The 20,746-nt window shown below is 34.0% G+C and overlaps 3 protein-coding genes across 19 annotated transcripts in view; 2 read left to right on the top strand and 1 right to left on the bottom strand.

The window, feature by feature from the left end:
* LOC129568245 (zwei Ig domain protein zig-8-like) overlaps nucleotides 1–11,530 on the bottom strand; it is a 74,980-nt gene extending 63,450 nt beyond the window's left edge. The window contains exon 1 of the mRNA XM_055445909.1: nucleotides 11,509–11,530. The gene's annotated coding sequence lies outside the window, so the exon portion shown is untranslated. The remainder of the gene's footprint in view (nucleotides 1–11,508) is intronic.
* Nucleotides 5,930–17,108, top strand: LOC129568230 (carnitine O-palmitoyltransferase 1, liver isoform-like). Of its 12 annotated transcripts, none has more exons than XM_055445885.1 (11): nucleotides 5,930–6,633; nucleotides 6,844–7,344; nucleotides 7,469–8,308; nucleotides 12,966–13,236; nucleotides 13,398–13,534; nucleotides 13,690–14,490; nucleotides 14,604–14,942; nucleotides 15,031–15,484; nucleotides 15,843–16,095; nucleotides 16,254–16,360; nucleotides 16,454–17,108. In XM_055445885.1, the coding sequence occupies exons 4-11, from the start codon at nucleotides 13,096–13,098 to the stop codon at nucleotides 16,559–16,561; spliced, it is 2,340 nt and encodes a 779-aa protein (XP_055301860.1). In that variant the 5' UTR covers nucleotides 5,930–6,633; nucleotides 6,844–7,344; nucleotides 7,469–8,308; nucleotides 12,966–13,095; the 3' UTR covers nucleotides 16,562–17,108. The 12 variants fall into 12 exon arrangements, 7 of the variants coding, with proteins under 7 accessions (XP_055301860.1, XP_055301859.1, XP_055301857.1 ...); XR_008687927.1 differs by lacking the exon at nucleotides 5,930–6,633 and having other exon boundaries at nucleotides 6,885–7,369; nucleotides 7,469–8,278; nucleotides 16,454–16,727; nucleotides 16,796–17,108; XR_008687925.1 differs by lacking the exon at nucleotides 5,930–6,633 and having other exon boundaries at nucleotides 6,885–7,344; nucleotides 16,454–16,727; nucleotides 16,796–17,108.
* A 1,245-nt stretch (nucleotides 17,109–18,353) lies between these two features.
* The window catches only part of LOC129568249 (uncharacterized), a 4,911-nt gene continuing 2,518 nt past the window's right edge, over nucleotides 18,354–20,746 (top strand). The window contains exons 1-2 of one of the 6 annotated variants that reach the window (XM_055445914.1): nucleotides 18,354–18,618; nucleotides 18,685–20,530. In XM_055445914.1, the coding sequence (XP_055301889.1) occupies nucleotides 20,409–20,530 (122 nt within the window). In that variant the 5' untranslated portion in view covers nucleotides 18,354–18,618; nucleotides 18,685–20,408. Of the gene's footprint in view, nucleotides 18,619–18,684; nucleotides 20,609–20,746 lie in introns of those variants that run through there. The other 5 variants (XM_055445913.1, XM_055445916.1, XM_055445917.1 and 2 more) reach the window with 5 other exon arrangements.

Here is a 20,746-nt window from a genome sequence, read left to right on the forward strand (position 1 = left end):
CGGTTCATACCTGGTGTACACCATCAACATGGCGCATACATCGCTGTATACCTGGTGTACTTTTTTTCATGGTTTTTGCCTCAATTTCATAGTTGTCCTTTCGTTCAATGCAGTTAATTTATAAAAAATGAAATTGGTTCTCGCTTTTTTTCTGGGAAAATTGCGTGTATGTTTTTGATTATTGACGAAACATTTTGATATCGGTTTGTTTCCAACAAATAACAAACATTTTTTACCCGAAGACAATAGCGATGAATTAACTTTATTGAATTGAATTCGATGCGGCCAGTCACGATGCGATTTCGTTCAAGGGATGATGTTTCATTTCATACAATCGCATACAATGGTGTTCAACATAGCGGCAATGCCAAAATCCATAGCACCTTGAAACCATATTGTTTACAATTAAACATGTTTATTGAACCGAAATGCGTTTTGTATGTGTTCATGCATCCAAAAAATGGGGCCAAACAATTAATGGGTTGTCATGTTCATGTTCATGATCATTTGATAAAACGTGACCGAGATACTGTTTGATTAAAATAATCATTGATTTAATCAAATACTGTTTAAAATTCTTTCAATTATCAGCTCGAGAGTCAATCAAATTTTGTTCAAAAAATCATCAAATCCAAAAACATGTGAATTAATTATTTTCAAGTGAGAATATTATTTTATATAACAACCTGGAGTTTGATGTTAAAATTTCGATATTTTTTGTTTGTATAATCAGGATAGTGCGAAAAATGTCAACAAAATTAAGGGATACGATTTTTCGATGTAGTTATGATTACGGAACAACACAGCAGTAATAAATTCAGCAAATCGAAGACCGTTCAGAGTTCAGTTTGCATTGCTTTTGTCCCTATCCGAAAATCACTGACTTGAATCATGAATGACGTTTATCTGACAAATGCCATTTCCAACATTTGAGTAAACCTTATGACCAAAGTATTTACTTATACTTCCAAACTATAGCGTATAGATGCCGTTAGAGCATGCATTCATAGGTTCTGACATAGTCTGATCTCGTTGATCCTGACCCCCCCTGGGAAAATTTGACCCCCAACGATTTTTTTGGACCCGTTGCCATTTTCGGACCTTTTTTTGTTGTTTTAGACCTCACTTTTTTCTGGATACCGGTTTTACACTAAATAGAATCGATTTTCGAAAGTGAGGACCTTTTTTTTTTTTTAGTCCTCACTTTGTTCTGGATACCGGTTTTACACTAGATAGAATCGATTTTTGAAAGCGAGGACCTTTTTTTTTTTTTTGCTCTTCAAATTCGAAATTGCTATGTTCGGCAATAACGTGGATATGCTGAATTTAGAATAGATTCTTTTGTGCACAGATGACCCATACTCTGATGTGACTACCAATAAACACCTAGATACTCCCATATGCACGAATTGAACATTTACGATACTTCGTAACTCTCTCGCTTCATGATGTGTTAATACTCCTTTTGCATTTTTTTCATTTATTTTTCAACAAAATATATTTTAGCACTACATGAAATGTAGAGTTTGAATTAGCAAATGGGCCATCGTGCTCTTCCATGCCTTACCAATGAATGCATAAATTCCGGTGTTTATGCATGAGTGGTAAAAATTCGTAGAAATTGTTCAAAGTTTATAACATGATCAATCATATCTTGAGCATACACCTCGTATAAGAACCAAATTTTCTTGTGGCGCCATCTAGATGGCTTACGGGGCTCAATGTATTTTAAATTGTTAGCTAAGTTTTTTCAGCTTAGTACAGAACCGTTTTTGGCAAAGATACAAAAGCATGCTCGAGGTATGTGATCAATCACAAAGAGAAAATTGAAAGAGTTCAAAGGAAATACACTAGAATTGTTTTCTTTAAGAAACTCAGACAAAATTCTCAATCATATACCGATCGCATCAAATACTTAAATATGTTAGAACTGGAAATGAGAAGGGAATACTTTGATGCATGCTTACTACATAAATTAGTACACAACCGGAACTATTGCTCACATTCTAGACCGTACTTCAGAATAAGCCGACGGTCGAATAGATCGAACATACTTTTCAATCCTCAACCTACAAATAATGATTATGGGCTTCACAGAAATCCTGTGACTAGAACGCAGTTACTATACGAGAGAAAGTTCAAAGCAACTAATATTCTTGATGCAAACTATGAACTGTTTAAAAATAAAATAATGAGCTACTTCAGTCAAAATTAAAATATTATTATTATTGATGCAAATATCAAAATAATAAGGCAATGTTTTAACTGCATCAGTTGAAATAATTTAGTTGCAATCGAATTTAAAATTATAATCAATTCTTTTTATTTTTTTACAACTTATTAATTTTAAATTAAATAATTATACTATTTTTTCTTTTTTCTTTTTACTATTAGTAATATATTGCCAAAAAGTAATTAGAAAATGTAAAATTGAAAGTCAACAAAAATGTGATCAGAACTCATAGGTGAGGAATGTTATTGGGATTTTTCCTGTTTTCAACACCATTATAAATCAATAAAAATAAAAAAATAAAAAAATGATCAATTCATTAAATAGTAACATTTCTTAAATTCTATTTCTCCTGGAAACATGCCGAATAACCTAATTTTGTGTAGATAAAGAAATACACAACCTTTAAATAAAAGCTTTTTGTTTGTAAATAAACTGAACGAGTGTAGGTATGAATATTTTGTATGGTTTTTATCTTGTTAGAAATGAGAATGATATTTGTACGTTGAATTCAATTCCATTATTTATTTTCCAAAAAAGGAGCATTCATCTTTCACAAAGTAGAGAAAGTGCGTATTTGTTCGTGACTAAGCAAACGTCAGAGAAGCAAGAACAAAAGACGGCAAAGATAAATGCATTTGAGAAACGAGCCCAAAAATATGTGTGATGGTTGGAGCAGAACGATTTAAATCGGTGTCGGTTTCCATTGTTAGCAGTCCCAAGGAATGTGGAGAGAAGAGTGTCGTTTGTGAAATTGCGGAAAACAGCATCATGAAGCACAAATGCTCGATGGCCTGGTAATCAAGATGAAGCAATGCAAATCAAACATATCTGTGACCGTGGAAAATATGTGTATGGCCATTGTCGGTGGCGGTGCTTTGGCATTCTTTGACGTGTTTTATCACAATGCGCTCCCTTCCGCAAAGGAACTACGAAAGGTAGCTGCGTGCTGCTTTTTACGATACATAAAGAATGCTTATCAGCTGTTTGCTCTGCGTTCGCATTTAGTTGCACAGCAGGAAATTGTTGAAAATGCGTGGTCGTCGCGTGAATTTCATGCGGCTGTTGATGTCATTTAATTGTCTTAACATTTTGTGGTGTGCCAGAACCGATTGTGATCGGCCGCAAAAGTACAAAAGGCATTTTGTTTTGGGCGTGTATTTTATGGGCAAATTCAAGCATCCTAAACACATAGACGGTGGCAACAACTTAAGCAATAAAAATTCTTCTTTCAGAAAGAAAAAACCCGAACAGCGGCTGCGTGCTTAAAATTAAAATCAAACGGCTGTGAATTTCCGAAACATTTGTTCGTTTCAAAAACGGGCACATTTTACGACCAAAATTTGACTTTTCATCACTGTTTCGCTGTAAACTCGCCCATTCCATCGTTCCACTTGCTCGATGGTTTGACGACTTTTATGTATAAATTTCGCTATGCTGTGTGTTCCCTGTTTTATGCTACCCAGTTTGGGGTTCGGGTAACAAAGATACGAACAATGCACGGCCCAATTCTGAGGCAAGGAAATCGAAAAATAGAAAACAAATCAACAAATCATTTGCTCCCGTCCACCATAAACAAACACCAAATTTAGATTGATGATGACCAATAACCCAAAGCCAAACAATGCTCACTCATTCTCTCTCTCTTTATTTTGCACAATAATTGCAATTATTTTCCATTCTATTGCTTTCCATCCGTCTCTCAGTTTCCTTTTGTCACTTGTCGACCGTCGCCCAACAATAGTGTCATCGAATTATCGCTCGTGATTTGAAATCTTGGCCCATAAAACCGCAAGTAAAGTGCTTTTGTTTGAGACAAACAACGCACAAACAATACGATTACGACGACTTCATTGGGCCGACTGTTCGGTAGCATGGAGAAATAGTGGCAGCAGGCCACATAATCGTAACAATAAAATCGAAAATGTTGATGACCCTTTTGACGCCACACGCACATAAACCGCACAAAAGACATTTCACAATACCAAAAATGTGCCTACACTTCTAATGATTTATTTAGGACTAATTTCAAAGTAATATATACGCACTCAATGTAAACATCACTGACCTAACAATCACTTTTCGCAGTGAACCACAATCGCAGCCTCTTTCGCTATTTTTCTTTTCTTTCAAAAGCAAACTTTCGCAATAAAACTTACTTTCTTACAAAATGGAAAGTTGGAGCCATCCTTTGAAATGTGATGGCATGTGGTTTTGATAGGAGATTTTACTTGAGTTGCAAAGAGAGGGTAAGGAACGAAATGTTTTATAATGTATGCCAGAAACACCGGCAACTGCTGTCACTCACAAACTCGTTGGCACAAACGAACCATCGCCGCAACTGTGGCTGAACAATCAATTTACCCTTTTCCTCAATCAATCCAATGCATTGAATCAGCTTTTGGCTTAAATGAAAGCCATAAAGTGTGTCTTCATTCCTAATTGCTACACATGATTTTTTGTATTAACTGCGGCTCTGAAAAGTTTATAAGTCATTAAAAAGAAGTTGAAATTACAAAGATTTCCCAAGAAAATGAAGATTCCAAAACAAATTTAACGAAGACTTTGCTAGATCTAGACAATGAGTTACAATTCTATGGTTTTGTAAAAAAAATACTCGAGTTTATTTAAAAAATGTGATGAGATGTGATTTTGGATGGTTAAGGCATTTTTTAGAGTAGAAAATAGAAGAACATTGGATCAAAGCCCTTTCTAGTGCCATTTGCAAAAATTAGAAATTGAAAAGAATACATAAAAAAGAGATATCTAGAGATCACTTTCGACGCAAAGTGAACCATTTTTGATTTGTTGAACAAATTATCACCTGCTTCACGTAATGCTACTATCTTTTCACTCTATTTGTCTTCGATTAAATTTCATTATTTGTCATCTTTCACAGACGGTAAAGCATCTGGTTAACAGGATTTAGATGGAATCGTGTTCAAGCATCCAAGATTTTCGGTTGAGTATTGAATCGCGATTATTTGCTTAGCAAATCTGCCAAAACCAACGATAAGAAAAATCGCTTCGAGCTGGATTGGATCTTTGACCCATATTTTTGTGTGTGCTGCGTACATACATAGTATAATAATCCATCGCCGCTAACACTTACAATAAAACGATTTTCCCGACTCAATCCTAAATGCAACAAAAAGTGATGAAACATGCAAATATCGTTTTCCCAAAATTGTTTGCCAATCCCTGCCGAAGAGGCAAAACACCAAAAACACATTTTTAGCTTAAGGAATTGAAAATTATTTCAACGAATCGAAAAAAGACAATTTTGGCAATGTTCAGACATGTAAATTCTCTCTGGTAGGATGCATGTGTGCGTAGAGGCTCGTACGACAACATTTGTGTGCGTGACCGATGGTTTTGTTGTACATAATGTAATTTGTTGTTTCTTTTTTCTCTCTCCATTTCGTCTCACTTGTTTTCGTTCCGTTTGTAGTCTCAATTTACCTCCAAAACTGAACGAAGCACGAGAATGAAAAGCAAAAAATAAAAAACAAACAAAAATGGACTTTGGACCATACGGTATATTATTTTCGAACGTATACTTTTCAGTTCGTGTGAGTCAAATAAATAAAGCGGAAAGAGAAAAAACCACACCACATGTATGTAGTTGAAATTAGAAAAAAAAAACTAAAATTTGAGAGGAAAAAAATGAATTTTGACATATATTGGTCGTTTTTATTTGTTATTCTCACAGAAGATTCAAGTTGAATTGTTGATTTAAATCAAAATTTTGAAAATGTTCTAATTTTCATTTTTTTTTGTAATATCTCAACTATACCAAATAATTGAAAATCCTTGTAAAGTGTACCAAATTAAAATAGACGTTCGTGTTGCCCCAAAAGCATGTGTGAAGAAGAAAAAATCGATTGGCACTTAATTTGTGTTATTCAATGTTTAAAATCATATGATTGTTCGAAATCGATGTTAGTCGAGTGTTGGGATGCTATAAGAGAGTCGGTTTAAAAAAAAACAAATGAGCCACATTCGGTTTTGGCATTAGAATGAGTGTTGAGTGGAGACGTTCGAAATTGTTTGCACTCTCCTTCTCTTCCACTGATTAGTCTCGACGGCGGCGGTGTGGAACGATAGCAAGCGCGCGCCCATAGTAGTAATATTCGGCGTTCAATCCACCTTGTGAATGTAATGCACAAACATCGACGAAATGACAACGAGTTCATATGTATCACTTCATCGATTCTAATTTACTGCACTGAGAGTGTGCAATTGAGCTAGCATTAGCATACTAGTGAATATTTACAATTTGCTTGATTGTTGTTACTGTTATTGTCGACATGCGTTTGGTTCTCCATCAAAAGGTTTGTGTTTGCGATTGTTGGAGCGTTTTGTCGTCGTTCGAATTAAAGTGTCGAATGAATTGTCTGTAGGTATGCCGTATGTTATTGTAATTTTTGTTGTAAACGATTTGAAATACTTCATTGAAGTCTCGGCATTGCTTTGGCACACATGTATGACTCATGCATACATGACAGTGTGTCCGTGTGTTGAGGTATTTAGTTCAGGAGGTCTGTTTCATAATCGCCTTCGTTTGCATATATGCAATACATATAAATATATGTATTGATATCTCTTTACAGAACGAATATGAACACAATCACAGAACACACAATGAGTCGTGACTGTGTCAAAGAAAACTTCTCAGAAGAATGAACATCTGTCACACGACCGAAAGGAACATCGGTTAGATTAGTTACAAAAAACCTGCTGTAGTGTCAATTAGTATGTGACTCTATCTAGAGCAATTCCGTTTTATTTTTATTCTGTTTCAAGTCATTTTTTGTTCATTCGAAAGTCTTGTGTTAAAACGTTCATTTATCGGAGAAAATTGGCTAAATGAGTGAATTTGGATATTACAACTGTGTTTCTATTTTGAATAACCCAATCAAAGTGAATTTTATCGATTCAAAGACACGTTTCTAGTGCGATCGTGGCAATCAATTCATGTACATTATTTAAATCAATTTGAAAAGAGCTAAACGAAAATAAAAACAACCAATAAACTGTTTTCTTCAAACCGGCTGTTGTCGATGTCCATTCACGCGTCGTAATCTGGGAATATTGAAGTAATAATAGTGCATGTACGTACATCTTAATGAAACTTAGGTGCCGATTTTTTCTTTCCATATTTTATATTTTCCTTTCTCTCTTTTGCTCACTCAATACGCCCAATGTGATTTTACTATATTTTTTTCGTTCCGTTAGCTGTGCATGTTGCAAAGTGAGTTGAAAAAAAGCTGTGTGTTGAGGGATAATTTTAGCAGAAACTCCAAAAAATTATATGCGTTTCAAAGAATGAGTAAACACAAGCATCTTAATAATTATTATTCAATTGATTAACTTTACAAACCTACGCCAATTTTAAACCTACCTATTACGTAAAAAAAACATAAATTGTGCTGAAAGTATACTACAGATATATCTAATCATTTAAACGGTGTAATTAAATGCTCAAGTGACTCTACGGTATGTAATGTACATATCGTTCGTCAAGAAAACGGACAATATTATTGTTCCAGCCAATGAAACAGAGTGTTTTGCTGCAATTATATCTATGCATAAACCATAAGGTAGCCGGGAAGGCGGTCGTATACGTTCGGAGGTGTTCAAACTCCAGTTGTACATTTGCAATGAGAATTTATTCGGCTTCTTTGCGATGACTTGTGAATACGACAGAAAAAACGGCAAAAAAGTCTTTCAAAGAAGAGACAACGAAAGGACTTTGCTAAGTTGTCGTTAGCAACTGTCCTCCGTTGATAGAAAACTGGTCGCAAATCGAACAAATAGAAAGTTGTGTAAATATGCAGTGAAAATCGCGACGCACTCAGTGTAAATATTCAGTTTTCAGCAGACGATTAGACTTTGACCCATCGAAGAAAATACTAAGCACATTTATTTTGAGAGATCTTGTTTGCCAAGAATAAACTGAAATACCGTAAAAATTTATTGGATTTGATAAAAGAAGATACAGAAAAGACGCGATGAAAGAAACCAACGAAAATCAGACTTTGACCGGTGAAGTTGATCCACTTAACATTTCGAAATGTAAATTTGGCTATTTTTGAATTGGCTCGCCGCTTTTGCGTTCTCTTGTTTTGATTACGATACGTCTGTTGTGTTGTTGTTTGTTTATGAAATCGTGCTTGTTTCATTATGCTCGAAGTTGTGTGATTTAACATTTCGCCTGCATTAATTCGCCGACCTTTGGAATTGTTTTGAAACTCCCTCTGCCTCTTAAAAATGCGTGTGCTTATACGAAATCGAAAACAGCGTTGTGTCGGTCCTCTGAAGTAAATCCTCTGAAATAAATATACAAGCAATTTTTACTTTTCAAACTATGCGCGATGATATTCTAATCATTTTATCATAATCACCTTCAAAAACTGTGTCATTGGGAAATCGACCAGAGTAGTAAGATTGCTCGTTATACACACTGAACTTTTATTATTAATATGAAACTGCCATTTGTTTCAATAATTAAGTGCTTACTGATTTTTATGTTGTGATACATTAAGGATAATATTGCGCGAGCAGTTGCTTGAAGATCACACATTCATCTTGAATGGATTCTCATTTGGAGTCAAATTGTTTTAATGGTTTCATTCATTTACTTACATTTCAAAAGTATTCAAGCTAGAATGTTATTCTGGCCTACCAATTGCAGAGGTTGGTTGCAGATAAATTAATTTTAATAAATTTCAAATATCAAATAAATTTATCCGATATTTTTCATGCGTTGTGTTGTTCTAACGCATTTGCAGTGCATAAACGAGACATCGGCTGTTGTATTGGCAGTCAGCTATTCATTGAGATTTTTGTTTTGTTCATTTACCGTTATTTGTCAACAATTCTGCCATATATAGTCCATAAGAAATATAAAATATTCGCCATTTTGTTTTACATTGCCAATGCATAACTTATGGAGATTTTTGTTTTGTTTATTTTTTGTTGTTTGTAAAAAAATCTGCCTATCTTTTTGCATTGTCTCTGCACATTTCGCATGGACATATACTATGTACAGTGGCAATGCAAAAAGATAGGCAGATTTGTTTACAAACAACAAAAAATAAACAAAACGAACATCTCTATAACTAATAAGGTATTGGCAATGTAAAACTAAATGGCAAACATTTTCTAGGGGGATTTCTCACTTAAAAAATGGAACAATTCCAATGAATATTGAAAAATTCCTTCCATTTCTATCAATTCGGGTAAATGAATACACATTTACACTGAATGTGTGAAATACGTTCGCAGTACGAAGCTTAAGTACGTAATACTTAGCATACTTAACCTTAAGTACGTACTTAAGCTTCATACGAAAGAGTACGTTAAGTACGTACTTAAGGGTGACAATCTTCATACTTAAGCTTAGGTATGTACTTAAGATTTGTACTTGCTAACAGAACCGAATTTATCAAATTGCAGTGAATTCACCAAAATGTTCTAGAATTGAATGGAATGTAGCATTTGGTTCACATTAAATTTGACAATTCCAGAAAATTTCAAATTTTAATAGAAAAGAAGAAATAACATAAATTCTTGCACATTCATTTCAATTTTTTGCGTGAGAAATCCCCCTAAACATTTTACATTTCTTATGGACTATATATACTATGTGCGCAGTGCTAGGGGAATTTAACTCTTACGAGTTCAGCATGTTTTTTGCCAGTTTGCTTGATTCGCGGGAGTTCGACGCGTTCGTTGTACGTACTGACGCGCACGGTCACAACTTTACACAAGTTTGTTTATGGTTTTGCGCGTTTTTCAAGTTGTTATTTGACAATTAAAACGCGTTTCAAGCTAAAAATCGGTTGTTTACGTGTATAAAGATTTTTCACATCCTTTCCAAAAGTTCAAAGATTTATATAATTATAAAATGGACAAAGGAAATATTTTTAAAGAGCTGGAGAAAGTGTTGAAGAAAAAGTTAATCCAGATATAATAAATGGAACGACTGATGTGTGCGCGTCGTCCAGCTACAAGTTTGCACACGAACTCGCGCGCGTTCGCGCATGTTGTTTTAATACGGAACTTGTCAACTGAGTGGAATCATGCAAGTTCTCTGGTGAATGTAACAATTTCGTGCGCGTTTATATCATTTTTTTACAAGTTTTCACGTAGTTAAATCCCCCTAGGCGCAGTGGCAGAATTGTTGACAAATAACGGTAAATGAACAAAACAAAAACCTCAATGAATAGCTGACTGCCAATACAACAGTCTCGTTTATGCACTGCAAATGCGTTAGAACAACACAACGCATGAAAAATATCGGATAAATTTATTTGATATTTGAAATTTATAAAAATAAATTTATCTGCAACCAACCTCTGACCAATTGAAACTTGTTTGATTTTATCGGTCGATTGGTCCCGTTTTCCATTTTGAATGAAGAAAAATATCATTTTGTTAAGCCATCACAGGAACCTTCTCAAGTAAAACACAACTTTTTCGAAATAAAAAATTATACGTAACCATTACGACAACCAAACAACTGCACAATTAAACTGATAAAAAATGATCTTGCCACATCAAGATTTTATCTAAAAAAGTTCTTTGTCATCAAATTTTTCCTGCTATAGCATCATATATGATAGGAAGAATCAATCAAAAGCAAAAAGACACTTCATTAAAAATCGAAAAAATGTGTATGAATATACATTCCAGTATTCTCTATAACATTTCTATGAAAATTGAACTTTTCTCTTCACAACAAAAACACTAATTTTTCTTCTGAATGTTGCTTAATAAATAATTCAAGAAAAATTACTTTCTTTTTGGCTATTGTCATGGATGTATAAAAATCTGTTTTGCTTTCATCAGCTGTTGTCTCTTTGAGAACATCAGCCTTGTTTTGTAATGAAAATAAATCGAAATACATCTAAAACTCTATATGGAAATGAGCCAAATAATGGTTCTAGAATTTGGTCAGCTTTTTCCCGTTTATAGAATCGATTTGCAATTCAAATTATGTGCGGGAAGTAGCTTACATCAGTGGAAATAGATAGAAACTGATTAGAATTATAAATCAGACAAAGTGGAATTTTTCTTTCGATTTTTACTGTCGGTTGCTTGAGCAACCATTTTGTCCCATGAATCGTGCAATAAATCATCACGAAGTTCTAAAAACTATTGCATGTTATTGGTTGAACTTTTTCTGCTTATAATAAAACAGCCCTGTGTAATAAAATAGATCTCATCGGAACTTGGTAATTATTTATATTAAGACGCTGATAAAAACTTACTTGGTTTTATTTGTGTAATATTGCGCAAGAGTTGTATGTATTTTGTTTTTCAGAACATGTGTGAACGTCAGACAATTGCTTTATTTTCTCAAATCATCACTCCTTAAAGTAGATTATTTACTGTAATACATTTTGCTTTGTTCACATTGTTTTCACTGGAATCTTTTCGTCTTAATTTTTTGATATTCATTTTTTACGAAAAAAAGGCCATCGAATTTCATATCAAATTTTTGATCAAATAATTGATTATTGTTCATTTGCAATTTATAATAAATGACCATTAACTTTAATCAACGAATCACTCGAGCTGTGAGCTAAACTTGGGAACCACATTTTTATTTCGTTTCATTCGTCTTGATAGCATGACCTTAGTGAGAACATTTTATCTTCATGTGATACATATATGTGTTAACAATTTGTGTACGATACACAATTTGCCCTAGTTTTTGACTACGCATTTTATTTTTATATAACATTTTGTGATTGTATACGATTTTTGACCATTTTGTCTCGTTATCATGAGTTCTAATTTCGATCGAAACTTCGGACTCATGAATGAATAATCTTTTTCTGATCATGCTCGACCAATACTATCAGAGCCCATATAAATAATGTCGGTCAACTCGTACAAACTTGCGATAACTAAATTTCAGAGTCAGAAATCGCTGCATATTTTTACTAGATCAAACAACTAACGTTAATACGGAAGGCTCCCCTTTTGGCACGTCCAAGTTTTGTTTTAGTTATGCGAATGTAGTCGAATGATAAGGTTAAATTGCATAAATCTTTCGCCACACACATTCAATTCGTCAGGTGTTTTTCAAACAGTCTTTATTTTCTATTTATACTTTTATTATGCTATAGATTGTCAATTGCCGATGCATTGCGGAACCAAATCACATTACACAAAATATACTATTTTTATTTTTTTAACATTCTTTCTCAGCCATCTTTTGATTGTGATCTCTAATCATGGTTGTAATGCCACGAAATATTGAAATATAAACGAAAATTGAAATTAATTACAAATAGAAATTATAATTACTATAATTATTCGCTTAGAAATTTCGTCTATTCAAAGTCAATAAATTGATTATGTATCACAATGAAGTTATACTTGTCCGGGTTGTTGTTATATACATACACACATAAATAAACACAAAAAACGAGTTTTCCATCAAAATCACACAATGGAATTAAGAAGTTTTCGAATGCTATTTATTTTTTGTGGCATACAGAAAATACCAACAACAGCCATCAACGCATAAAAACCGAACTCAAACAATGTTAAACTGCACTTAATGGAGCGAAAAAATATGCAATTTTTAAAAAAATAACATTAATAGTAGTTGTTTATTTAACTTTTCATGTTTGTTTGCCTTTAAATTTCGTTCGTTTTATTCGTTCTTTCATTTTATTATATTTTTTTCGTTATCCGTTTTCATTCGCCACAACAGCATTGAACGCGTATTACCCGTTACTAAATTCATTGACATTTTGAAATTGGTGCCGTTTGGTTTTGATTTTTATCCAGTTTGAACGACAAACGATCAATTTTGGCAGTGGTCTGAAGGAACGGCGGTGTAAATGGCTGAAGCACATCAAGCTGTTGCGTTTTCTTTTTCAATCTCACACGAAGGATGGGACATCAACTACGACCGGGAGGTTCTCAATCTTGTGTGGAGATCTGGTATTAGATCATGGAAAAAACGCATCGGACGTCTAAGAGTAAGTGAAAATTAATTTGAAGACGAAGATAAATGTAAAATTTATTTTTTTGTAGATTGATAGAAATCATTTTTATATTTCGTTTTATATGAGAATCTGGCTAATGATGCACAGAAAAAACACAAGCAAAAATCAATGAAATGTTCAGTTTTTAATTGCAGAATAGCATTCATAATGGAGCATATCCAGTGCATTTGCAAAGCCTATGGATCATCATATCGATAGCGGCTGTCTTACATTTTTCTGGAAAAGAAACAACATTCGATTTGGCAAATCAAATTCTACCATGGCTTCCGGGGTATGAAAATCAATTTTTGTTTCACACACTTTTTTTCTGCTACACTCTTTTCTTCGAACATTTTTCTTTCCTATGAATTTCACCATTTTTTGAAAACAATTTCTCTACCTATTTTAATGTGTAATTTAAATCATGAATGTACCTTTATTCCACAGAGTTTCAATCGCATGGCATTTGGTGGCGTGTTCGTTAACAGGACTCTTGTTTTGGCTATGTATTTGTTTTATTATGCGCTATACTTTGAAATTGTTGCTTATGTACAAAGGTTGGATGTATGAATCGCGTGAAAAGGGTCGTCAGGTATCGATGCAAACACGTTTGTGGGCGGCTGCAACTAAAGTCCTCTCAAGTTGGAACGATCCCGGATTGTACAGTTTCCAAGAATCACTACCACGCTTGCCATTGCCAAATGTTAATGACACTTTAGCAAGATATTTGGACTCAGTTCATCCGTTGGTCGATGAAGAAAATTATAAGCGCATGGAAGAATTAGCCGAAGATTTTGAACGGACAATTGGCCCGAAATTACAACGCTATCTGATTCTGAAGAGCTGGTGGTCAACAAATTATGTATCCGATTGGTGGGAAGAGTACGTTTATTTGCGCGGCCGTTCTCCATTGATGGTCAACAGCAACTTCTATGGTATTGACGCATTGTTCTTAACTAATACTAATGTTCAGACTGCTCGCGCTGCTGTTGCCGTCAATTTGTTGTTGAGATTCCGACGCCTGATCGATCGTCAGGAATTGAAACCGATCATGGTCCAAGGAATTGTCCCGTTGTGCTCATGGCAATACGAACGGACTTTCAACACTGTTCGCATTCCTGGCATTGAAACCGATCGCATCATTCATTATAAAGACTCAAACCATATTGTTGTTTTGCATAAAGGACGATACTATAGAGTTACTATTCATTACAAGGGACGCATCTTGAAGGCTGCCGAAATTCAGATGTAAGTTGAAGGAGCATATATGAATTTGATTTGAAATTTTGACGAAAATTCAAATCAAAACCAAACTATATTTAAAATAGAAATGGAGTTATCATTTTTTCATTACTTTACAGGCAATTGGAAGAAATATTGAATTCAAAATCTGAACCATTGCCGGGTGAGGAGCTTTTGGCATCATTAACCGCATGGAATCGATCGAAGTGGGCTGAAGTTCGGAACAATCTATTCAACAAAGGAGTCAATCGTGTCTCATTGCACACAATTGAAACAGCTGCGTTCATTCTATCTTTGGATGATGAATCCTATGACACTGATATTCACAAAGAAGGTGCGTTAGATCACTTTGGGAAGTCATTACTCCATGGAAACGGCCACAACAGATGGTTTGATAAGAATTTCACACTTTGCGTTGGTACAAACGGTCGTCTTGGTTTTAACGCTGAACACACTTGGTAAAACACCACTATTTCGATTTATTCAAATTTATTTTTGATTGATAAGTATTATAAAATTTAATGAAAAAACTGCTTTGTTTTGTAGGGCTGACGCTGCTATCATGGCGCATATTTGGGAAAATAATATTATGGATGAAGTGATTGAGCATCCATATGACGACGATGGCAATTGCAAAGGCCAAATCGTTTTCCAGCCACCTTCACCACAACGCATGTCATGGGATTTGAACAACGATGCATGCCTCACCGCAATTAATACAGCTCATGAAGACGCCCAGAAATTGTTAAATGACTTACAACTCCGTATTTACGCGCACGACCATTACGGAAAGGGTTTTATGAAGACATGCCGCGTGTCACCTGATGCTTACATACAAATGGCCCTTCAATTGGCGTATTACCGGGACTCGGGATGTTTTTCTCTTACATATGAAGCATCGATGACACGTTTGTTCCGAGAAGGTCGCACTGAAACCGTTCGACCATGCACCATTGAATCAGCCGCATGGGTCAAATCGATGGCAGACGGCAAATTTACTGTAAGTTAATTTTTTGATACAAACTAATTGTAATTGCAATTTAAGAATTTAAGTTAATTTTGCTTTGGTTACTATAATACACAACATGGATTCACCAATACAAAAACATTGTTTTGGCATTTTACAACAGTATTTGTGAAAATACCAACAAATGTTCTGATTAGTATTTGTATGGAATGCACCCAAATTCGTACTATATTGACAGCCGATCATTCGTTGCGATTTTCACAAATACTGTTGTAAAATGCCAAAATTATGTTTTTGTAACAAAATTATCTTTAAATTTTTAAATGTTTCAATAAGTCTATGGTTTGCAATGAATTTGATAATTATTTTCATTTTTTCTTCCTGACACTAGACTGCGCAACGGGTTGAACTGCTACTGAAAGCTTGCCAACGACACCAAAAAGGATATCAAGATGCGATGTGTGGCAAGGGAATCGATCGACACTTATTCTGTTTGTACGTCGTATCGAAATATTTGGAAATAGAGTCGCCATTCTTGAAAGAAGTTCTCAGCGAACCGTGGCGATTTTCAACTAGTCAAACGCCGCACGGACAAACGAGCAAAATGGACCTACGCAAACATCCTGAATGTATTAGTGCAGGCGGTAGGTGACCATAATTTGAAAATTTCAATTTTTACATTATACTTAAATTAAACGATTTTGATTTTTTATTTTTTTTCTAAAATTTTAAGTATTGAAATGGTGTTGTTTTGTCAAAGTTTGAATTGGTTCATATATGTTTATTTTCGTTTCATTCAAAGGCGGTTTCGGTCCAGTTGCTGACGACGGCTATGGTGTTTCATACATTATTGCTGGTGAAGATCTGATTTTTTTCCATATATCATCAAAGGCCAGCTGCGCAACTACGGTGAGAATTATTTTCCCAACATCGATATTTGGCCTTTCTTAGATTTAAACTAAAATTTCTCAAAAATGCATTGATAAAAAAAAATCTGTCTAGGACGCTGTAAAATTCTCTAAGGAAATCGAGCGAGCATTAGCTGATATGAAAAATCTGTTTGAAGAATATCATTATCTGAAAAAATCAGCAAATGGATCATCGATATGAACAGCAACAAAGCAGCATATGCAATCGTGGTTCTTGGAAATGGTGGCTTTAGGGAAATGTTCAATAAAAAATATAAAATCAATAGAAAAAATCTTTAGATTCCTTGAATCTCAACATCAAATGGCCGCGTGCTATCGTATAGCTCCACGTTACCCTGATATATGAAGTTAGTTCCAAGTTTTTTGTGTATTTGTTCTTTTTTTAAATTAAAATTTTTCAATTTTTTGCAATTAGTGTTCCAAATTATAAACCCACGGACGGATTAGAAGACAATATTTTTAATGGTCTGTTGTGCAGCTCATTTGTTATATTTTAGATAGTAGAGGTGAAATAAATTTAGAACTAGTGTGAATGTTATTAATAAATTGTTCGATTCAAGATAAAAATCTGTTGTGCCCGTTTAATAATGACGTTTACACTAGATTACACGTTGAAACTAACTTATGTATTTACAATCGAATTTTTTCTTGTTGTTTAGTTGTAAGTAGATTTAGACAAATCGAAATGATCAAATAAAATGTTGTTTTTTTGTTTATCAAGAGATAAATATCAAGAGTGGTATTATTTCAATCGAAAGTAATTTGATTAGCAATGTATTAAATTATTCATCTTACCCGATTTGTTCAGCACAATCCACAAACTGAACTCATACACTGGTGATTGTTTGAAAAAGGTTTTTCGATTTAATTCTATTTCAGTTCACATCAATTTTTTTAAATATTTTGTATGCAAATCAATCAAACCAATCACATAAATTGTTTTATGTGATCAAATTTACTTGGATAGCTTTCATTTATTTAGATTTGGGTTTAACTTTCTTTAGTTTACCCATACTCCGAGCATGTATATGGAGTTTCAATACATTAGATTAGGTGTGAACATTTAACTCCATCCAGTAGTTGTGTTTTAGTGAGTAATATTACCTAGACTGAATGTAGCGGTTTCAACTACTTTTGGGCGAATTTATCCCAAAAGTAAACTGCAATGAGTTATTTGTTATGCGAACGCTCAAACGGCCACTGTAAATGTGCGCGCAAATACACGCACTCGACTGTGTGTAGATTTGTCATCCAGTAGCCATTGCATGTCTGTGGATTACTGAATTAGTGCGTATATCAACAATAGCCGTTCGAGCGTTCGCATAACAAATAATTCATTGCAGTTTACTTTTGAGATAATTTCGCCCGAAAGTAGTTGAAACCGCTATATTCAGTCTAGGTAATATTACCAACAATGGAATACTTTGTATACTGATACATGTATTTGTTTGGATCTCGGTTGGCCGAAGCGAGTAACTAAAGAACCGATGGCGAGTTCGTGATGTCTGTATGTTATACTTCAGTATGACGTTTGACAGAACGGACAGTTTACTTGATTATATTGTCATTAGCCTTAGACTATCTAGGTGGTGTTTGCGCTCAATATCAATTGTCAAATTCAAAACGAATAGAAGAGTTGAATGTTACTTACTAAAACACAACTACTGGAAAGAGTTCTAGATGGAGTTAGATGTTATATTAATGTCATATTCTCTGAATGAGTTTACCAATTTCTCAACTAGTTATAAAATTTGTTTAACATGTGAATAATTTTTTCTACGTGAAGCAAATTTCGAATCATGGATAAATATAAAATCAATTTGAAACAATTTACATGATTTTTCTGCATTCTTCATACGATAGAAATCTATTGATCTGTTTCCCTCACACTTCAACCGTCACAATTTCATGCAAGTAATTTATTACTTAAAACTTAAAAGTGTATTTAATGTGCAAGTCAAATGTAAATTCAATGGAATGAAGTTAGATTGATTGATTAAAAAAATATTATTGGCATTCAAAATTCCATCATGCTGATATTTTCCATGAAAATTGATACTCCATTAAAAAAGAGTTATATATATTTCGATACTTAATAGTGGTACTTATTTTTCTACAGATCAAACGCCAGATCAATGGAATCAAATGTCAGTGGTGTTTATCGCTGTCAAAAAACAAACTTCAGACATCAACAAAAACCAAACAAGTTTTTACTCTAGTTCATTAATATTATTAAAGGTAAACGATTAATACTTTTTATATTTTATTTAGTTTTTCGTAATTTTTATTCATTGCAATGCATAGTTTTGTTATTTCTTTTCTAGAATAAGCGATTCATTTCGAATGACTTGCTACATCGACGGTCGATGATCGACCAACAACCAAACATAAAATGAACCCCGAAGCAAGCAATGAGATGGGAAAATCTAGCACAAAGACAGACGGAGAATCTAAAAGCAATCAAGTTACAGTTTCGACACCAAATGAAGAAAAACCACCGGACATTTTCAAACTAGATGTGGATTGCTTTGAGGAAGTGTTTGATTATTTGTCGCTGAAAGATTTAGTTTCTGTTGGTCAAACGTGCAAGCGGTTGCATCGGGTCGCTGGTCACTTTTTTCAGTTGAACTATGGAGTTGCCATGGCATGCTGTGAGAAAAACCTTTCCATTCGAAGCATCATTGTAAACTGCTTCGTTAACTTTATCGAAAAACTTTGGATTATTAACATAAATTTTGGCTATTCTGATACTGAAGATGAAGAAGATGAAAACTATGGACACGATAAGAAATCTCTTGGTCGACTTCCATTTCAAGATGTTGCCGATTTCTTTCATACCCAGTTATGTAATTACAAATCGCTCAATTTAGTTGAAATGACCGCCAGTGGAGTAAGCCGTAAACAATTCGAAGGCATTAAACGATTCCTTGATAAGGTTGTAAGTGTCAAAGTATGGCCAAATTCTTTGCCACTAGAAGAGGGCTTTTTCCAATCTTTCCTAAAATTCTGCACAAATTTGAAGCGTTTGTCTGTTGTTCTGGTGACCACCGATCTAATTGTTGACCAAAATGATTGGCTTTTTCGAAATTATCCACACCTAGAACATTTTGAATTACAAATGTTCACAGTTCATAAAATTGAAGCAATGGAAGTTTTTCTGCAACTCAACCCAAACATACGTACACTTGCAATTTACGGGAAAATTTTGTGGACAAACAGAGAATCGTTCATTAATATCGGTCATAAACTGAATGTTTTAGCCACAACATTCGTTGAAAATGATTTCAATCCAATTGAATTCCATCTATTCTGCATCTTTTTGAATGTACTTCACGAACGTGGATTTTACAAACGATTGCATTTATATTTCCCTGGTGCCTGCTTCAAACAGAGTCATGCCAGTGAATTGGTTTCGCTAAAAGGTCTAGTAAAATTAGTAATCATAAATCCACATGCATCCATCAATTTATCTGCATTATCCGATTTAGAAGAATTGTTTATCGGTAAAAGTAATTTTATAGCTGACTTGAAAGACTTGCCGGACACCCTCACTAATCTAAAACGGATTCAATTTTTAACCACAAGTTTGGATGATATTTTGGTTTTTGTTACACGTGCAAATAAACTGAACAAATTCAAATTTAATTTAATCAAGAATGAGATCAGTGGTGAATGTATCGACATATTGGATTTATCCATGCTGAATGAAGAGCGTGCAAAATTGGCAGGAGCAAACAAAATTATGATTTATGTTAGCGAAAAAATTTATTTGGCAACAAAATGGGTGATGAACCAGACTAATCACAGTTTTATTGAAATGAAACGCATCACATCGTACGATTGGCGACATGAATTTGATGATGCTTCAACTGAAAAATAATTGTTCATTCTTTTCTTATTTATCAAATAAATGATACCTGTGTTTCTTTTCTTCAATCTAATCATATTTATTTTTAAAAAATGATCTTCCTTGAAGTACTCGAAATATTAAGTATATAGTAATATACTCAATCATACTATTAAATAGAATGTCAATTCAATGGAATGAAACGTCAAATAATATTCCATCAAAACAGCTGTCACTCCGAAAACAGAATATAATTTATTTGTTCTCTCTTGTGCGTAAATCACTATCAATTGAATGTAATCAGTAAATTAATTCCAAAATTTTATTTTGTTCCTTTTCAGCACATGAACTGGTGCCGTAAAGTCATACTAAATTACTCAAGTATTTTAGATAATGCTACTTTTTGACTCTACAATGTTTAGAATCGCAACGATTCAATTGCTTTAATTTGCTTAATTCGGCAAGCGAATACTACGAGCAAATTAAAGCAATTGAATCGTTGCGATTCAAACATTGTAG

This window comes from Sitodiplosis mosellana, unplaced genomic scaffold (genome assembly GCF_009176505.1).
Source record: "Sitodiplosis mosellana isolate CC-2019 unplaced genomic scaffold, AAFC_SMos_1.0 Smas_scaffold_17, whole genome shotgun sequence".
Taxonomy (NCBI): Eukaryota; Metazoa; Arthropoda; class Insecta; order Diptera; family Cecidomyiidae; genus Sitodiplosis; species Sitodiplosis mosellana.

Coding starts and splice junctions, on each gene's coding strand:
- LOC129568230 (XM_055445885.1), top strand. CDS start 13,096: ATGGCTGAAGCACATCAAGCTGTTGCGTTTTCTTTTTCAATCTCACAC. Junction 14,491..14,603: donor AAGGCTGCCGAAATTCAGAT/GTAAGTTGAAGG, acceptor ATTACTTTACAG/GCAATTGGAAGAAATATTGA. Junction 16,361..16,453: donor AGGCCAGCTGCGCAACTACG/GTGAGAATTATT, acceptor AAATCTGTCTAG/GACGCTGTAAAATTCTCTAA.